At 41.7% G+C, this 19937-nt stretch overlaps 1 protein-coding gene across 1 annotated transcript; it reads left to right on the forward strand.

The window, feature by feature from the left end:
- Positions 1-231: 231 nt before the first annotated feature.
- Positions 232-19308, forward strand: sumo1 (small ubiquitin like modifier 1). Its single transcript, XM_006636764.3, has 5 exons — positions 232-386; positions 11900-11974; positions 12970-13047; positions 14190-14261; positions 15934-19308. Exons 1-5 carry the CDS (start codon positions 375-377, stop codon positions 16000-16002), a joined length of 306 nt encoding a protein of 101 aa, XP_006636827.1. The 5' UTR covers positions 232-374; the 3' UTR covers positions 16003-19308.
- Positions 19309-19937: the final 629 nt, after the last annotated feature.

Below are 19937 nucleotides of genomic sequence, written 5' to 3' on the forward strand. Positions count from 1 at the left end.
AAGCTTTCACGAATAGGGCATGAGCTAACTTTATAAAACAGAGCTCTTCAAAGAATATATGCGTCCTCATTATTTTCACTGGGATGAATCTTAATCAGACCCGGTACCTTTGCCAACGTGGGTCTCCCTGTAAGCAGGATGTACGAAGAGGACCATCCGAAAAGCACATTTTAAAAACAAAATTGTTTTCTCTTTGGCTACACGACCAAATGACGTCACTTCCCGAGGAAGTCCCTCCCCGATTCCAATGAGGTCAGTGTCTGTGTTTTTGTGGGGGGATTGTAGGAAAGAGAAGAGCGCTTAATACTAAATAACATCATCATAAAATATCAAAGATTTAGTTGTAAGAGTCACAGGGAAAAACAGAAGCAAGCATGTCTGATACGGTAAGTCTGTGATCTGTGTATAGGAACTAAACATCTATATTAGCTGATCAGACTCGGTGTTTTCGGGCGCATAGCGTGCGTGTACTGTGAATCAAGATACAGCCTGAATAATAAATAATTATATTTTACTTTTATGAAAAAAATACAGTATATTAACCAGTAATGGAATGGGCGTTTAAAACTTTGTCAGAAACTAACGGGTCTGTTCAAGAGGAGTTGAGATATCTGCAATTTACAGCGCCGATGTGCTTAGGGGTACTGTTCTTGATGTCTCAGAATTTAAACGAAATAATCTTTAAAAAAATCGAGAGTGGGGAAGGCTGGGTTGTCTTTCGGTACAGTGCATGCATTTGTTTTGCCGAAAAATTAACAAATGTGTAGGGATTGTTTTTTAGGACTCTTCGGTATTCAGTGAAAAGCGATCGTGGCCCACTGGTACTGTCGGGAGTGAAACTGAAAATAAATGGATTGTTGTAGTTCGGAGTTGAAATGAAGGTTTTTGTTACTTAAGTGAAGTTAATTTCCTTCCGAAGCTGAACAGTAGATTTTGTTCTTCGCAACGTAATAAAAGGGCAGGAAAGCACATCGAGTCCTTAAAATAGGTGTCGAGACACAAGTAACTGCTTAAGGAGTTGTATTTAACATAAGCGGTAGTACAGTGATGGATGATAGTAGTTTGAACATTTTTATGTTTTCATATTTTTATGATTGTCTTTTAAGATGAGAAAAAGGGCACTAAAACCACCATATTGCTTGATATAATAGATACAATAAACGTATGTCTGTTGGCCTCTACAACTCTGGGATTTGTAGAAAGCAGCAGAAATGGCTTCCTACTTGCCTTTGCATATATTTGCCTCTGCCTTCCTTACATGAGTAGAGCCTGCAGTTATGGTGAACTTGGGCCATGAGAGTGTTGTGTTGTATGGTCCCATAGGACCGCAGTTCAGCAAAAGGTCTGCATCTCTATACGATTCTTGCTTTTGAGCTTCAGAAAGAGTTAACTCAATTAAAGAGATCAAGTGGAAAGGATCTTAAAGAAGGCTGCAATCCATCACCCCAGATCTGATAGATGCTTTAATGGCAAGACACTGGGATAATGAGTGGGGGAAAAAAAGGAATTATTTCTGAAGTTTGTGTGGACACAAAGACGAGGCCTACAGTGTAAAGTTGAGCCTGTCTGTTAAGATTATTGGCAATTCTGTCATGGATTGGCTCGACACAAATGTGCCGCGAGTCAAGAATTAACTAGTAAAACATACATGTGATATTATAGCTTCACACATTAAGACAGGGAACCCCAAAAAAACGCAAAAGCCCAAAACCCCATATGTTTGTTGGTTGTTTTGCCAGCCGCAGTGCTTATATTTAAGTTGCTGACTTCCAAACACACAAGTAGAGGGATGTAGAAGCCGAACTGATATCCTATAGCCACCTCAAAATCCAGCAGTGGTAGTAAAATAATTTGTTTGCCACATTGTCACGACAACAGCTCTTCGAAGGTTTAGAACTCCCTTAAACGGGTAGATAACAAAGAAACCCTTTGGCGCAGCCCTTAAACTTGCAGGGATTTGACGAAAAAGCGTGTTTGTAGCGCCGCGAAAAAACAGTGAGGTAACTATCAATGAATGTAGTTTCTCTGATCAGAGATTTGGGTGCAGCGCCGGGGCCGTGGGTTAAATTCCTGGAGCTGGGGTGCTGTCTGTGTGGAGTTTGCATGTCCTCCCTATGTGTACGTGGGTTTCCTCTGGTTGCTCTTACAGTCCACGAACGTACCCGCAGTTTAATTGGCCCGAGGGGCGAGTGTGTGTGTGCCCTGCGATGGATAGGCATGCTTTCCTGGGTGAACCCTGACTTGTTAGCCTGTTGTTAGTCCTGATTGGCTCCAGCTCCCCTGTGACCCTGTATCGGATAAAGTGGTTACGAACTGGATGGAGGATCAGAGATTTCAGGTACATTAGGACCTCACTGCAAATTCTTTCTTTGTTTTATGCTCTTTTAAATACTGAGTTAAGTGTTGTATAGCGCCGAATGAGACACTTTCTGTATCGGCCTCTCTGTGTGCATCTGTGAGCTCAGCGCTGTTTATTCAGAAGACAAAAACAGAGATGGAACCAAATATAATCTTAACTGTACAAAGCAGTTGTTATGGATACCACCTATTACACGAATTGTTTCCTGGAATGGGTTTTCGAAGAATTTTACGGTTAATCTTGTAGAACTTTAACCATCACGGGCATAATATTGTAGGGGCAGCTGTTTTCAAAGATCCATACAAACCAAGGATGGGAACAGAGCTTTGTTCTTTTTGACAATATACAGGAGACACAGGCCCAGACAAACTGGAGAATTCTAAACGCAGGTCTGCTCTTTACAGAGGCAGTGTACAACTTACGTACACTTCCTGTATGTTTTCATTAAAGCAATTTTCATTTGTATCCTTCATTATTCATTTTTTTTCCATCCTAGGTATGCTGTGTAAATACTTTGTTTCTGTTTTGACCACTTTGCGTTACAAGCCGATGCTGCTGTTGTGTTACAGATCGATTGCGGGATGTGCAGTTGAAATGAGATTGTTCTGCTGATATCTGAGACTTACATTTAAAAATAATAATAATTGCTTACATTTATATAGCACTTTTCTGGACATTCCACTCAAAGCGCTTTACAGGAAATGGGGACTCCCCTCCACCACCACCAATGTGCAGCCCCACCTGGATGATGCGACGGCAGCCATAGTGCACCAGAACGCTCACCACACATCAGCTATCAGTGGGGAGGAGAGCAGAGTAATGAAGCCAATTCATAGATGGGGATTATTAGGAGGCCATGAGTGGTAAGGGCCAATGGGAAATTTGGCCAGGACACCGGGGTTACACACCTACTCTTCTCAAGAAACGCCCTGGGATTTTTAATTATCAAAGAGAGTCAGGACCTCGGTTTTATGTCTCATCTGAAGGATGGCACCTTTTTAGAGTATAGTGTCCCTGTCATTATACTGGGTTATTAGGACCCACATAGACCACAGGGTGAACGCCCTCTGCTGGCCCCACTAACACCTCTTCCAGCAGCAACCTTAGTTTTTCCCAGGAGGTCTCCCATCCAGGTACTGACCAGGTTCACACCTGCTTAGCTTCAGTGGGTTGCCGGTTGTGAGTTGCAGGGTGATATGGCTGTTGGAAGCACTATTTTAGGGGTGGAGAACCCTTAGGCTGGATGTCTAAGTCAAGAATGAAAGAACATTTACAAACGAGAGGAGTCCATTTGGCTCATGGTAGGTAGTAGCAATTCATAAGTTTGTAAAGACTTGAAGCACATCTAAGCATTGATCAGTTCAGTAAGTTAATTGGTTCAATAAGTCCGGAAAAGCCAACTACAGTCCTTGAGTGCTACAGGGTGTTGGTATTTTGTTAATTTAGAAGGTCTCTGAACTACTTAATTGAAAGCCAAGGTTTTTCATCAGAATTCCTTTGGTTCTGGATGGTTCTACGCAAACACATTGGGCAAACACACAAAACCCATTGCTCTCTGCTGTCAATAAATGTTATGGGTGGAGCATAGAGCTGAAACCAACCAGCCTTAAACCTAAGAATCGAAAGTGAGCAATTAAGACAAAATGATCATTTCCTCACTGCCGTTCCTACCTTGCTGGTGTTGAAGTTGATTACGTGTGACTCATAAAACCTGCTGAGTTGTGGTTGCTCATGACCAGGACTGGACAAGCCTATTAAAATTGGCCCGCCACCTTTATAATTCTCCTTGACATTTACTCTGGTTGAAATTGGAGACATATCATCACCAGCTGTTGTGGCTGGGCTATCAAATGAGTAAATCTGATGTAATCTTGGAGAGATGGGAGCAAACCAGGACATGCACAAACAAAACCCACTAGAGAACAAGCCGCAAAAATAAGATCAAGAATGCAGATGCAAGACTCCATAATAGCTTAGTTCTCAAGTATAACGTAAGTAACATCTAAAATGTTTTCTCTTAAACTTGTTTTGCAAAGTCCAGCCAAACTGAATAAATGGAAGGGACACTAGGGTTTCATTGTTACATTTGTCTAACAATCCTGTGTGTTTAAACATACTGCGCCCGACAGTATTCACTTTATAAAATGTGTTGACATCATTTGTAATTCGACAAAATGGGGCATCATTGGAAGGCAGTGAATACTTTTGCAAGGCACTGTATGTTAATATTGTAATCGAATGTTCAAATCTTAACTTCAGGCTATGAATTGGCTACATTAATCTGCTCTCCTCCCCACTGAGAGCTGATGTGTGGTGAGCGTTTTGGGGCACTATGGCTGCCGTCGCATCATCCAGGTGGGGTTCCAAATTGGTGGTGGTGGAGGGGATCCCCATTACCTGTAAAGCAATTGGAGTGGAGTGTCCAGAAAAGCGCTATATAAGTGTAAGCTATGAATTATTATGTGACTAACTAACTAATATAGTGACTCTGTCCTTTGGATAAGCTGTATAACTGAGGTCCTGACTCTCTATGGTCATTACAAATCCCAGGGCGTTTCACGAAAAGAGTAGGGGTGTAACCTCAGCGTCCTGGCCAAATTTCCCATTGGTTTTTACCAATCATGGCCTCCTAATAATCCCCATCTATGAATTGGCTACATCACTCTGTTCTCCTCCCCACTGATAGCTGATGTGTGGTGAGCATTCTGGCGCACTATGGCTGCCATCGCATCATCCAGGTGGATGCTGCACATTGGTGGTGGTGGAGGGGAGTCCCCATTACCTGTAAAGCGCTTTGAGTGGAGTGTCCAGAAAAGCGCTATATAAGTGTAAGCTGTTATTATTACTTCACTACTTGAGTGGCTGAGTCATCGCTGTTCTCTGGAGCAGTTCAGATCCATTGAAAGGATGCTCTCCATTTTCACTGCTGTCTCGTAGACACAAGGTGAACCTGTGACGTCGCTGGGCAGACAGATGCAGCGGGTGCTGCTCAGTATTAACCTTAGGGTAGTACAGTGAGCCATAAACTCCCTTGCTGACTTGCTCCCTTTGGTATGGTTTTACCACCAGTGTCACATGTCCTCTGTGATGCAGAACCTGGAGAGGAACTACAGATCCTGCACTTTAGAAAGAGAACTCTGGCGAAGTTGTTGATGGACCTGTCTCGGTGCATTTATTCTTTAGCATCGTGGGGCTCCTAATATGTTCCAAAAAACTTAAGGGACTAGAAATAGACCATTTCATCAGGAAGTTCATAGTTATGATACAGATGTGTGACATTGTCAAAGTGGTGCAGACTTGAGTGTGATTGAGTGTGTCTGGCACTTCACTGATGCTGTTTAACATCTAGAATTCAGAAGGAACAAGGTTTTCAAGTCCAGAATCATTTTTCTAGAATACTATAGAAATGGCCATTTTGGAAACTGCATTAGCTAAGTCATTCCATATTTTTGCAGCAACATTACTTTACTCCCACATTAGCAGCAAGCTTGTGAAAACACATGCTTTATTTCTGACACGAAAATCATTTAAACGATGCAAACTCCATATATACAAGACAGTCCCGGAGATGATCTTTGTTCCCACAGCTTTATCATAACTAACATTTAGGTGAACAGTGCTGAAGCCTGTAATTAACTATGAATTTACATTAGTTTCCCACAATGTTTTTTTTAGGCCTCACGTAAACAAAACTTACAAATAAAAGCAAACTCGGGACAATTCTTGTCTCCCTCATTCTTTGTCATATATAGAGCATTGCAGATTCATAGCAAAATGGCGGTCGATAATTCCTGGATTTTATGGAAAAACTGGATAGTCATTGTGGATGCATTGGTCTTTCTGTGATGGACAGAGGCTGTCTCTTGTCTCTTTTTGTCACAATTATCCTGGTGTGACTAGCCAGTCCATCGCAAAACAGGAGGGATTGTTACTCAGTCCAAAAATCTTCAATGAGATGGATGTTATGATCTGTGGTTTGCATTTGTAATACATTTTTGGCATGTGTTTTTTTGTGGGTGAGCATCTCGTTAATATTTATCGCTTGCAGTAGAGGCCTTTTGAGTTAAGGGTGATTTAAAAAAAAAATCTGGAAGTTGGTGGCGTCTCTGTAGACATGGCTTAATGGAATGTTTTAACCTTTTGACATGAAAGCAATGAATAAGACCATTCAGGAAGTTTGGATCTAACTAGGTTGTAAGTTTAACAAAAAAAAAAGCCTGACATTTTTCTAACCTCTAGGCTTTAGATTCAAGATTCAAGATTTCTTTGTTTGCCATATACAATATTAGAATGCTTACTCGTTCAGCTGTACCCAGTAATTATGGAGAAAAAAACAGGCACAAATTAAGTACAACTTCCTGTGTATATTTGTGTCCTTGTGTCCATTTTGTGCACTCTGCCTTTTGCACGTTCAGACCATAAAGAAACAGAAGAAGACATGTTTAGAAGCGTCACTAATCAAATGATTACGTTTCCTTGTTTTGGTTATGTTAATCCTGTTTGATATGTATCGTCGCGTCTTGGTAGGCACTTTGTAAAATGAGATCTAATTTAGGAGAGACAATGGGGCAAAATCTGCCAATTTCAGACTGCACCCTGATCTACACCTGCTAAATTAATACGACCAATGAAATTATTGATGTAAAACTGCAGTTATGCAAATCTGTCAAAAAATTATGGAAAATGTGGCGTTTCACTGACCCTGATGATGAAGGTGTGTAAGAAGTTACGTCCATCCGTTTTCTGAGCATGTCATCCAGAGCAATGTTGGTGGCAGAGCCTATCCCAGCAGCAAGCACAAGGTGGGATACACCCTGGGTGGGATGCCAGTTGATCGCAGGACTCTCGCAGACGCACTCACACCAGCACCAGTTTTCCCAGAAGCCAATTTACCTACCAGAATTTCTTTGAACTGTGGGGGGAAATCAAAGGAGCAAGAGGAAATCCACAGGGACACAGGGGGAACATGCAAACTCCACACAGATAGCACCCCAGGTCTGGGGATTGAGTCTAGGACAAAGTAGCAATGCTAACCATGTGTTGTTTTGTACACAAAAATGTGTACTTTTAATGCATTGCTGCTTTTGATCTCAGGTTGAAAGAGAAAGAAAACTTGAAGGACCTATTTGCAGATATGTCTGTAAATGTCAGAAATGATTATCATGTTTAAGGAGGGGGGGTTCACTTTATGTTATTAGCAAAATGTCAAAAATAAGTGAAATTATGAGTTTATAGTTTGAGTAAGCTAATAAGACATTGCAAGTGCAATCATATGATAAGATGTTAAAACAGACTAAGGCACAAAACAGAAATAAATCAGTCTTGCGGCTGTTTCTCTGGAGGAGTCTGTAATTGAGTAGTTCTGCGGGGATACCACTGCTAATCTGCCTCCGAAACACACAAATCCGTATGTTTCTCTCCTTCCACACTAGGTCTTCCAACCTAGGTCATGGCACACTTTCAGGACAAGTTGGCCGAGCTGTTATACAGTGTAGTTTCAACTAGCGGAGTCGACAGATCACAGGTTCAAGTGTTCCTGCTGTGTCCGGCCACTTGTTCTGTGCAGGAGAGAAGGATCAGATACAGTTTCCAGTTGGTATGGTTTTTGTGTGGGTTTCATTGGCCAATGCATGCTGTGTCATGATAGTAGTAAACTTTTTTTTTAGTAGCTGGCAGATGGTAAAGATACCATTTTGAAAGGTGTGTACCATTCTCAAAAGTAAAACATTCCAACAACTACACATATAACTGAACTGCGTTTTTCTGACCCCAGAAACATCACTGAGGTACAGCCCTCCCTCCTGGCCTGTCACTTGTAACAGCCTGTAACTTGTATCAGCCAACATGACGAATACTGAGGGATGGGCCGATGGGAGGCGTCTGTTTGCTCCTCATGGGCCTTACTATGTGGCTATAGACATCTAATTTTGTGTCAATTTATTATTGTCATTCCAGGTTTCGGTGGATATCGAATAGAAACAACGGAGAATTCTAAAATTGTATTTAAAAACAAAATATTTTTACCTTAGGTTTTAGTCTGTGATACATTCTGTACTAAAATGCTTCTGTACGTTTTAGTCATGTGTGTATTGAGTTATATATTTCAGGGAACATACTGGAGATGCATTGAGTTCAATTCGATTCAACTTTATTTGTCATTACACTTACACAGGTGCATAGTATAGTGAAAAGTGTTTCTCATTAGTCACTCGGGTGCAGTATATAAATTGAACAGAAGATAAGACAATAGACAGTAACACAATAACAATAACAGTGTAATAACATAACAGTGTAATCAAAACTGTGCAAAAGCGCAAACAGAGAAAGAATACAACAGGGCAAAAACAGTGCAAAAGTAATTCGGGGAACAGTGCAAAAATAGTACGGTGATTAATAAATATTACAACTAGTGCAGTTTTAAGTATAATTTTTTAAGTGTTGGAGTACAGTCATTGTGGGTACAGGGCGAAGTTAGGAGAGTTCACAGTATGATGGGAGGGAGTCAGCAGCTTGACGGCTCTGGGGAAGAAGCTATTTTGGAGTCTAGTTGTGTGCGACTGGAGTGACCGGAACCTTCTGCCAGATGGTAGGGGGACAAACAAGTTATGACTGGGGTGAGTGGGGTCAGACATAATTTTGGTGGCTTTTTTCAGACTTGTGGTGTTGTAGATTTCCTGGATGGATGGTAAGGCACTGCCGATGATGTGTTGGACAGCTTTGACCACCCGCTGTAGTGCCTTCGGATGCGGTGCAGTTGCCGTACCAGACTGTGATGCAGCTGGTCAGTATGCTCTCCACCGTCCATCTGTGGAAGTTGGTGAGGATCTGTGGATACAGGCATATTTCCTTCAGCCTTCTCAGGAAGTACAGCCGCTGTTGTGCCTTCTTGATGAGATTGGAGGTGCTGAGTTAGTTGCTCCTGGGTCCTTTCTAGTGCTGTTTACAGTATTCACTGGAACACAACTAGCATTTGCTGCCTGTTTTTTGTTATGGAGTGCGTGATATGAAGGGCAACATGCTGGCATAGTGATTGGCATTGCAGCTTCGCTGCGCTTGGGCCCTGGGCTCAGTTCCTAACCTGGGCTGCTGTCTGTGTGGAGTTTGCATGTTTTCCCCGTGCTTGCTTCCAGGTTTTTTCCCCAGTGCCCTGGTTTCCTCTCTCAGTCGAAAAACGTCCAAGTAGGTTTTTTTGGCTTCAGGGAGAAGAAGTGGATCTGGTGTGAGTGCACAGGTGTCTTAACTAGGTTTTTTAGAATGTTTTTAAGGAGTAGACTGAATTTAGACTCATTCAGACATTTGAACTTTTAAAGGAGTAATTTTTCGAATGTAAAAAAGACTGGCTTTTAAAGATGTAGTGCGTTCTACTGACAAGGCTGACCTCAGATCATGTCTGGCACAGGGCCGGAATGCTGTTTGACCTGTTTAGCAAGCAGAGTTTCTTTTTTGAGCTTCCCGTTCGAAGTGATGGAGTAACTGACAAGCGTTTTTCTTCCCGAAAGTCTTGAAGGCAGTTGAATTAATTAATCACAGTGACACAGACAGGGTTGTTGTTTTCCCTCTGTAAAGCAAAATGTCATTTGTCCATTAAAATCAGAATCTGCCTGTTTCCAGGGGTTACAGTCACACACCTGGGGCTGTGTGCTGGATACCTCCTGCTGTGCTTCTCCTGCTGTATGGTGGGTTATTGTCAGTCTTGCTCAGACGTGTGAAATATTCGTTGTCAGAAATAATGTTGTCCTGTTAACCACAGTCCTGCACAGTTCCCCTTCGATGGCCGAATGATTCTCCGTTCCACGAGTTTGAAAAAACAGGACTCTCAGGCAGTGTTTCTGAAGTTCCTTCTGAATTTGGTCGGCAGCTTTTACCTTCTGTAGTGAGTCGTAGCTGAAGAACGTGCCCGTTGTGATCTTTTTTGATTCTCAAAGTGTCTCGTAAATGTATTCGTTTATTTCGCAAAATGTCCCACTTTGCACGGATTTGCAAATGATGCACGCACCTTTTTGAAACGGAATGCGTTTAGTCAAAACATGAAGGCTCAAACTTGAACACTTTTATGGGTCAAAAGAGAAACGACAGCAGAATTTCAAAGCAAAATCAATTAAAATACTCTAAAATGCTGATTACATCGGTATTCACCCCTTTGCCATGGGTTGTTAATGCTATTTATGCATTAAGCTGTCATAGTATGAGAACTTTAGTATTAGAAGTCCATTTACTTAAGAGTACTTAAGAGTAAGTTTTTACTGAAGACTACACACTGTTTTTCTTTGCTGATTTTGCAGTCTTTCTGGGCAACCCTAGGATAAAATTTATTCAATACACATTTGTAAGGGTGCTGACAACAATTGTACCCAAAACGTAGGTATTACATTAAAGATCTGAGTCTGTACTTTAATTATCAGTTGGATTTGGGCAGTTAATAAACAGGACCATTTTGGAGATGTTTATGATCAATTTAGTTGCCCCCTATTTTTTCTGGCTACCTATTTGTGAGGGTGCATACCAAACCATCATATCAAACTTGGAGAGGTAGGCATTGAACTACAGATCTTTGTGATTTCGTAATCAGTTGATTTTAGCCAGCTAGCATATACCATTTGGAGAGTTTCATGAAAATGTGTTTGAAAGTGACAAAAAAGAATATCCAAGCTTTTTGGAAGCTTAGAAACTTCCTAAGTTCCTTTCTACACTTATAAAGCTAAATGTAGTTTCCTTAACCTTTTTAAATTTGATCACAACTCTGCCAAATAAAATGTGCTAAGTATTCTACTTCAATTTTAGAAGTCCCAGTCACCGATATCTGTATGCATCTGTACATTTTAAAGTTTAAATCTTTTCGAATGTATGATCCTTCTAGTCAGAACTTTAATTGAGAACGTAAATTCAATTAACAACTTAAGACAGAAGTGCTACTGTCACATTCAGCCTCGATTTGCCTCTCATTAAATACAACTGCTTTTTAAAACATGATTACATAATTCAGAAATTCCTAACCATGCATAACTCTCTTCATCTCCACTTCGCCGGCTGTGGTATTAGAAAATGCCTAAAATGCAGTTTTACATTTCCATGCGTTTAGCAATGAAACACCTGTTTTAATAGAGGAGCGGAGTAAGGGCAGATGGGACATTTAGCCAGGACACTGGGGTTACACCTCTACTCTTTTCGAGAAGCGCTTTGGAATTTTTAATGACCATAGAGAGTCAGGACCTCGGTTTTACAGCTAATCCAAAGGACGGAGCCACCATACTGGGGAATTAGGACCCACACAGACCGGAGGGTGAGCACCCTCTGCTGGCCCCACTAACACCTCTTCCAGCAACAACCTTAGTTTTTCCCATCCAGGTTCTGACCAGGCTCACACCTGCTGAGCGTCAGCCATAATAGTCTCTAAATTGTTTGTGTGTCTGAACCTTGAGATGGACTGGTGTCCCGTCTTACTCCCTGTGTTCCCGGATGTGCTCTGGAGCACCCGGTCCAGGAATAACCAACTTTCTGATAGTGGATAGATGGAGTAATGCCTTCTTCTGTTCCCTGCAGGAGACCAAGCCTTCAAGTCAGGATTCGGGAGATAAGAAGGATGGAGAATACATCAAACTCAAAGTCATTGGCCAGGTGAGCTGTCTGGTTTAGAGCTATCAGTCCTTTTCAGATCGTTATAGAGAGGGGCACTGCTTTAAAGAAGCTGGGTTATGTTGGTTAAGAGTTTTTAAGACATCCTTCAGAGTTGTGTAGGAGAGAACAACAATGCAGTTCATCTGGAATTAAATTAAATAAAAACACTGGTTTTACTAAAGGTCCTGTAATTCTGAAATCGAATGAAACAGCCCCGATTTTAAAGGTTTTTAGATCATCTGGTTTGAGCTCTTGTTTAAGTCTTTAAGCCAGTTATCTCTATTTTTTGGTTAATGTTTCAATACTTTAATATATGGCATTTGAAACTCCATAGAATGTGCTGTCGAACTGGACCCTTCAGAACCAGCAAGCTCATAGCAGATTATTGAATTTATTGAACAATATATTAATTCCAAAGACATGCGCATGAAAGCCCTAGAGGAATTCACAGAGTTAGTTGGTTTATTCACATAAATCTGTGTACTGTCAAGCAATTGTATTTTTTCCCTTTGTCGTCTTTGTTGCCACCTTTATTTGTATCGAATGTGATGGTAGTCGTACCTCATTAGGCGAATTTGTTATCTCGTGTCTCTTCTGTATGCAGGAATAAAGATTTGCCCCTGAAATAAATTCTCTGGGTTCTGTGGAATTCACTATCTTTACCTGTCCCACCCCATTTTAGTGCCTTAAATCCAGAATGTCAAGTTATCCGACATGACATTTTTAATGTTTCAATTTCTCGTTTCTAAACGTTTATTCCTTTTCATGCCAAAGTGTTGTTTTCACAGCCCTGTGGGGGCGTTTTCATGGAAAAGGCTTCAGAACCGCTTCCCCTCAGAGCAGAAGTGAAAGTCGGAGTACTCAATGCAGAGGATCAAAGTGATTAGCAGCAATAGTTTTCTCAGCAAGGGAAGGTGCACATTTGTACATTATGTACATTTGCATAATTGCACAGGGCACGCATGTGAACATCTGATGGGTTTGTGTTTCCGCAGGACAACAGCGAAATCCACTTCAAAGTGAAGATGACGACGCATTTAAAGAAGTTAAAGGAATCCTACTGCCAGAGACAGGTAACTCCGCTCTTCATCTTACGGGGCTTGTCGTTTTTTAAACTTTATTTCATGCGTTATGTTGTGACGGAGCAGGCAAAAAAGATGTCGTCTCATTCGGCCCCCCGCCAGTGCCATACATTCTAGGACACGATCCGTCTTTAGAAAGCAGTTGTATCTGTTTCTCTTAGTCATCCCTGTCCATGGATCAATGCATATTTAAAGTTTCCTTTCACTTTTCAAAGTTCTACCCTTCCACTACAATGCATTCATTTTCCTGTCCATGTTGTGCCACTGCAGTTTGGTAAAGCTGAGACAAGTGTATTGCACAGCTATTCTTCTAGATAAGTGTTTTAATGAACAATTCCACATAATGACATGTTTTGGTCATGACTGTTTACAGTATAGTGTCCCTGTCACTATATGGGGGCATTAGGACCCATATGGACCACAGGGTGAGCACCCCCTACTGGCCCCACTAACACCTCTTCCAGCAGCAAACTTAGTTTTTCCCAGGAGGTCTCCCATCCAGGGACTGACCAGGCTCACCCCTGCTGAGCTTCAGTGGGTTGCCAGTTGGGGGTTGCAGAGTGATATGATTTTAGGCCATATCTTGTTCCCTTTCAAAACCTACTTAGTCTAGAGTGAAACATACAGGACTAAAGGATTGGTCTCATAAAGTCAATTAAAATACTTTAGATTCAGATAGATTCTATTGACTAAAAATATACTAGGAACTACCGTGCAATGCAGATTCATTAACTTGGCAAAAAATCTCAGATCAGTAATTGAACGGGCAGGCCAGTAGATGGCACAGTTGTACAAGACTAAACTAGGTTAGAAATGTAATGAGGCCATGGAGCTCCTTCATCCTGGGTTTGTTGCTTTATAGTGTATTACTTCAAGACTGGTCTTAAAGGGTCCTGAAGATTTGGCTTTTACAACATTGTTCTTTTTTTTCCTGGACACTGACAATCCTTCATGATAAGAGCTATCTTCTATTTCAATCTCGAAATGCTGCTTATGTTACTTCAGTCTTGTTCTGTTCCTGAGCTTGTAGTGATTGACTTCTCCAGTAATGCTTGTGGTTTTGAATGGCTTGAAACAAATCAAGACTAACCCTGTGAGGGTTATTCCATTTTAATTTTCTCTTTTTCCCTCAGGGCGTTCCTATGAATTCTCTTAGGTTTCTCTTTGAAGGGCAGAGAATTGCAGACAACCAAACTCCAAAAGAGGTAATTCTTTATTATTAAATTTAAAATAATTGTGTTTAATATGCCACTTTTATGGAAAATTGCATTAACATAGATGAATCATGCCCAGGAAGCAGTCTCATAGATCCTTTATTGGTTGTCTTCCAAGACATATGGAACCATATCCATAAAACTCATCTTGTTTTCCTGTTACTGTCTGTTTTTTGAAATAGTGCAAACTCCTGCTTTTACAAAATTACAGCAAAGAATGGCTTTTAGTTATTTTAAAATTGGTATCCTGAAAGACTTGTGATCTCCCAACGTTTTGTGTGTTGTTTTCTCATAAAGCAAATGTGTATTCATTTACCACAGCAGTAAACATTTCTGAATAAGGTGAGTTCTCTTTAAAATCCACACAAACCTAATGGTAGTGGACAAAAAAATGGAATCCTGAAAGGTTTCACCACGTGTGCCCAAGTGTGGTCAACCAGTGTCTGTAATTCGGGAGGAGGGATGAGGCATTATTCTTCCATGAGAACGTCAATCAAATAAGTGACAGTGAAGGCCGTAACATGGACAACATCAGTGTCAAGTTCAAACCAATGGGTGACCACATACGCTATGGATGTGCATGTGCTGAAGATGATCTCTTAGAATCATTAAGCAGCGATGACCTTGCCTTCCGAGGGAGTAACTGCACTCCGACTGTGGCAGGAAAACCACCCCCACAGTATTGTGGAACCCGCAGAACCCCTTGCTGTTGGAACCCAGCGCCCAGGGCTGTGGCGGTTCTTCAGGTTGGCATCGTGCGTACCGTCAAACATTTGTGCAGCACGTGGCGATGAGCGAGTCGTCTGACCACTATCGCAGGTCACCGCTGCTCAGTACTGCGTTGAATATACTCCGTGAGCCACTGGACTCGCCAAGGTGCACCCTCGGGAGTGATTCGTGGTTTGCGCACTGCAACGCGACTCTGGTCTCCAGTTCTGTGGATTTACACTGGCTGCTCACAACCCAGGTTGTCGGTGGCATGCAGTTGCTTTTGTCTTCTGTCTTGCACTTTGAATTAATACTTGGATACCACGGCCCTTCTGTATGTCCTCCCAACCCACTGTTGGTCTTTGTTGATGCCTTTTCACTCGGCTTGCCATGCAGGCATCAACTCAGACGCTGCTTCTCGTGAAACATCTCGGTCTTAGTCGCTGAAGCTCCGGCCCCCCTGCTCTCGACTCTCGCCCCTCTTTCAGAGTCTCTGTCCCCAATGAGGTCTCCTCTTGCTGTCATTCTAGCCGTAGTTATGGGCAACCAGGCCTGTCCAGCACTTTTATACACGAAGACGTTCAAATACGTAGCTGCATCGGCATGCGTAGGCTGTAAAGGAGCAGGTAAATGTTTGTTCTGTGCTGAAAGGAAAAGAAAAGAGACAACGTTTCGGTTGTGGAGCCTTCTTCGGGTGTCTTTTTATACATGACCCTAAGCATGCTGGGATGTTATTTGCTTAATAAATGCAGGGGCCACAACTGGGTGGAAATCCAGGACTTTCAATATGTTTGGTGTCCCCTCGTTTGTTGTTAATTTTGGTTTGTGTGAGGCGTGCAAGAGAAACCAGATCTGCTTAGTTTCCTGGGCTGGCCCTACACGTGTTGTAACGGCTCGCAGCAGTGATAAAACGTGAGACGGGCATACATCTGACAGCTCTGTACCTCTCTTTCAGCTGGGAATGGAAGACGAGGACGTCATCGAAGTTTATCAGGAACAGACTGGAGGACTTTGGAACAATTAGACTTTCTATCTTTTGCTTCTTTTTTAATTTTTTTTTTTTTGGGTGTGTTCTTGTTAGGAAATGGCCGATACCATGAAACCTAGATGATATTCACCAGGGCTCCCAGTAGCTATGACATGAGGGGAGGGAAGATGGACAGTGCATTATCTCTCTGTCTGCCTCCTCCAGCTCGCCCATCTGCAGGCAGTGCAGTAACCTGGGAGAAAGTGAAGTTCTACCAAGCATCTGTTAGCTTGTTCAAGGGAGGTGGAATGTTTTTTTCTTATAAGGCACAGCTTTTGATTGCTACAAGTTCAGCGGTGCTTGCGAAAACTTCACGTAATTGGCTTGCCTCTGAGCATGTTATTCTTAAATACGGCTTATAGCGGAGCTTCGGGTTGGATTTGTGCAGTTTCAGTCTGTAATGGGATTTATAACCATGCCCCCCTTATCCGATTGTGAGAAGCACCTCGACTGGTCATCATTTCTGAAGGAATTCTGCATACTTCCAGCTTCAGACAGACCTTGTGCGCGAAGCTGCAATTGAATCGGTAGCAAATGAGCAGTGACAAAAATCAGGAGAGACTTGAAGTAGCTTCGATTAACACACCATTAGCTGTTCCGAAAGTTCTTAGTCTGTATGTCTCCCCTTATTAAACACCTGCGATTAGTTCATACAGGTTCGTTTCCGCTATCTCGTTTGATAAAATATAGCCCATTCAATGCAAATGCAAAGTAAGGCCCATGAGATCATTTTCGTTCCTTCTGCATCCGATAACTTGGAAAAGCGATTGTCGAAAAGATTTTCTTGTATGTGTCTGTTGTTGTGCGGTTAGCACCTCCACTACTTCAATGAAAGTGTTTTGCTCTTGCTTACTGTGTTCACTCATATATGTTTAATTAAAGGAGACTTCAAACACCATGTGTGCTTCAGACTGCAGCTGGATTAAATACAGTGTGCCGACCTTCAACAGGTAGAGCAATCACCAGCTCTACCAAAACAGCTCTATACGATATATAAGTTGGATTATGCATAGTGCGTCACCCATGTCTCCGTTCAGATTTTAAAGCAGGTTTGCAGTACCCTTATTTGTGGATGTTGGAAATATGAAAAACTTTGTTTAACCTTTGCTGTGGAAGCAGTGCTAGTACTTGATATGGTATCCATAATATTTATGTGAACAATCTGCCACTGTTGTCTCTATTACATAGGCAAAGGCATGTATTTCTTGTGAATGTCCTGGTTTGTTATTGAATAGCTACACACCTCTCTGGTTAACGTCCTGCAGAGTTCCGTTTTAATGGGATGCTTTTTACAACCTGGGGAAATGATCCAACTCTGTTCATACGTGAGAAAAAAAACGAGAAGAAGTTATTTTTGCTAGAACGCCGTTAATCATGAAATGAAATGTACAGACGTATTTCGAGCATCTTTTACACAATATCATTGCGGCTATCTAAAAAGTGTATTTTTATGAAGGTTTTAGTACAGGGCAGTTAAAAAACAAATGTAATTATTAGACATTACAGGAGTGATCCTGAACTTAAGCCTGTCTAGTTTAGTGCAGGTCAGTTCTCTCCTCCTGTTATAAGCTGCCACGGTTGAACTTTTGGAAAAAACAATGTTTTTTTTAAATTAGGGTTGTTTTTGTGAAATAATCACGCATAGAGGACTGAAGCAGCACTATCGAAATTCAGACGAATGACATTTGCAAGTCCCCAATCCAGTTAAAATGCTCGATGTGGACAGTTTCGGTTACGATATTGGCTTCTTTTACTGTACACTGCAGGACAGCATGGAGTACTCACCCAATTAGTTATCAGTGGCTTTATGTCATATTTTAACTTGCACTTCCATTACCGAGAAATCTTTCAAGTCAAACCAGAATCGTAAATTCAGGTACCCAACACTACAGTTGTGTTAGTTAGGATTATGGCGAGTCCTGTGGGTTTTTGTTCCACTTGAGCTCATGATTTACTTAACCAAACAAGGCGTTTGCTACCTATTGGACGTTGAGCACAGCTTACAGATTTTTTTAAAGAACAACCCTTTGAAACAGTGAGGTCTGTAGCTGTCCAGGATCCGTTTTCAGCATCACTGTTTTAATTTAAGTAGTATATGGGTGAAGTGAATGCTTTTCAGACTTGGGGGAAAAGGTGACAGTGGCCCATGAAGATGAAAAATACTTTTACGGTTTGTGTAGAGTACGGCTACTCACTTTGTGGCTTTACTTGTTCTGTTCACCAAAGACAAATTTTGGTTCAGCCTGCACTGTAATTGGTACATTGATCCTGTTGACTGAATTAGTGTAGAGGGTGCTGGAGCAATAGTGTACAGTAATCTAGGTTGTAGAGGTCACAAGCTGCGTGATACTTAGAGGAAGAACTTGAAAGCAGAACTCCAGGTTACTGCACTCCTGTCCTTCGCTGGCCAAGTGTATTGTTTTAGGGTAGTCATTTGCCATTGATATCCTCCAGTAACCCTGAGTCTAACATGTTAATATTCCTCTGCTGCAGTGTCCTTTCCTGGCTGCCAACTTCGATTTGCATCAGCTTTTTTTAACAAAAAATTCCTTTTGGCTCAGAGTGACAGTGTGCGTATTGTTGTACCAGCACATTTTAATATAGATCAGTAGGTTCCATTCAACTATATGTAGGTTCCATTCAAAACAATGCACTCGAATCACAGGCCAGTTGGGCTGTGGCACGCAGAGTTTGGTACATGTTAAGTTGGGGGGGACAAATGTTTTCTTAAATCTATCACCGTCTTTCCCTTTTCATAGCAAAAATAACTTTTTTTTTCCTGAATAAATTGTATTCTCTAAAAACCGCTTTACAGAAAGCCACAATTATGTTATTCTACAAATGTTAGTGTAATGTACACCTCTGTTTAGAGTAAAAGTGCATCCTGATGTTGCATATTTATTAATATTGAAAGTCTGGCTCAATATCCAACTTTGTATGTTGTATTTTTTTTTTGTAGTTTGTTTAGTCGGCCACTTAATGCTCCATTTAAATTTAACGACAGGCTACGGCGTGCCCAATTTTAAACTGTCCTTTTTTTGTGCGATGTATTTTAATATTAATACAGTACTTTTTTTTTGGGGTTGTTTGGATGAAATTCAGTTCATTTGCAATTGTGTAAGTTGTTTTATGATGACAAAGCTGGATGAAATTTTACTCTCCATTTTCAAGCTGTGGGAGCTCCTGTTGTTTATTCATTGTTGCAGACCTTATATTTCAGCTGTGAGTAATCACCTCAGATGGTTTCAGCCTGTTATGATTTTTTTTTCCTCTTTTTTTTAAAATAAAATCCGTTTCAAAAGATCTTTCAGAGCCTCTTTAGTTGTTTTTTTTTATAGTGGTTTTGTTTTTTCCCCACAGGTGATTGATGATTTTTTTTTTCTTGCTCCCCATGAAGATGTCAGAGGCTGGTACATTTCTTGCATAGAGGACAAATACTGCCAGCAGCCATATCACCCTGCAACTCACAACTGGCAGCCCACTGAAGCTCAGCAGGTGTGAGCCTGGTCAGTACCTGGATGGGAGACCTCCTGGGAAAAACTAAGGTTGCTGCTGGAAGAGGTGTTAGTGGGGCCAGCAGGGGGTGCTCACCCTGTGGTCCATGTGGGTCCTAATGCCCCAGTATAGTGACGGGGACACTATACTGTAAATAGGCGCCATCCTTTGGATGAGACATAAAACTGAGGTCCTGAGTCTCTTTGATCATTAAAAATCCCAGGGCGTTTCTCGAGAAGAGTAGGGGTGTCCAAATTTCCCCCTGGCCTTTACCAATCATGGCCTCCTAATAATCCCCATCTATGAATTGGCTACATTACTCTGCTCTCCTCCCCACTGATAGCTGGTGTGTGGTGAGCGTTCTGGCGCACTATGGCTGCCGTCCCATCATCCAGGTGGGGCTGCACATTGGTGGTGGTGGAGGGGAGTCCCCATTA

This window comes from Lepisosteus oculatus, chromosome 12 (genome assembly GCF_040954835.1).
Source record: "Lepisosteus oculatus isolate fLepOcu1 chromosome 12, fLepOcu1.hap2, whole genome shotgun sequence".
NCBI classification, from domain to species: Eukaryota; Metazoa; Chordata; class Actinopteri; order Semionotiformes; family Lepisosteidae; genus Lepisosteus; species Lepisosteus oculatus.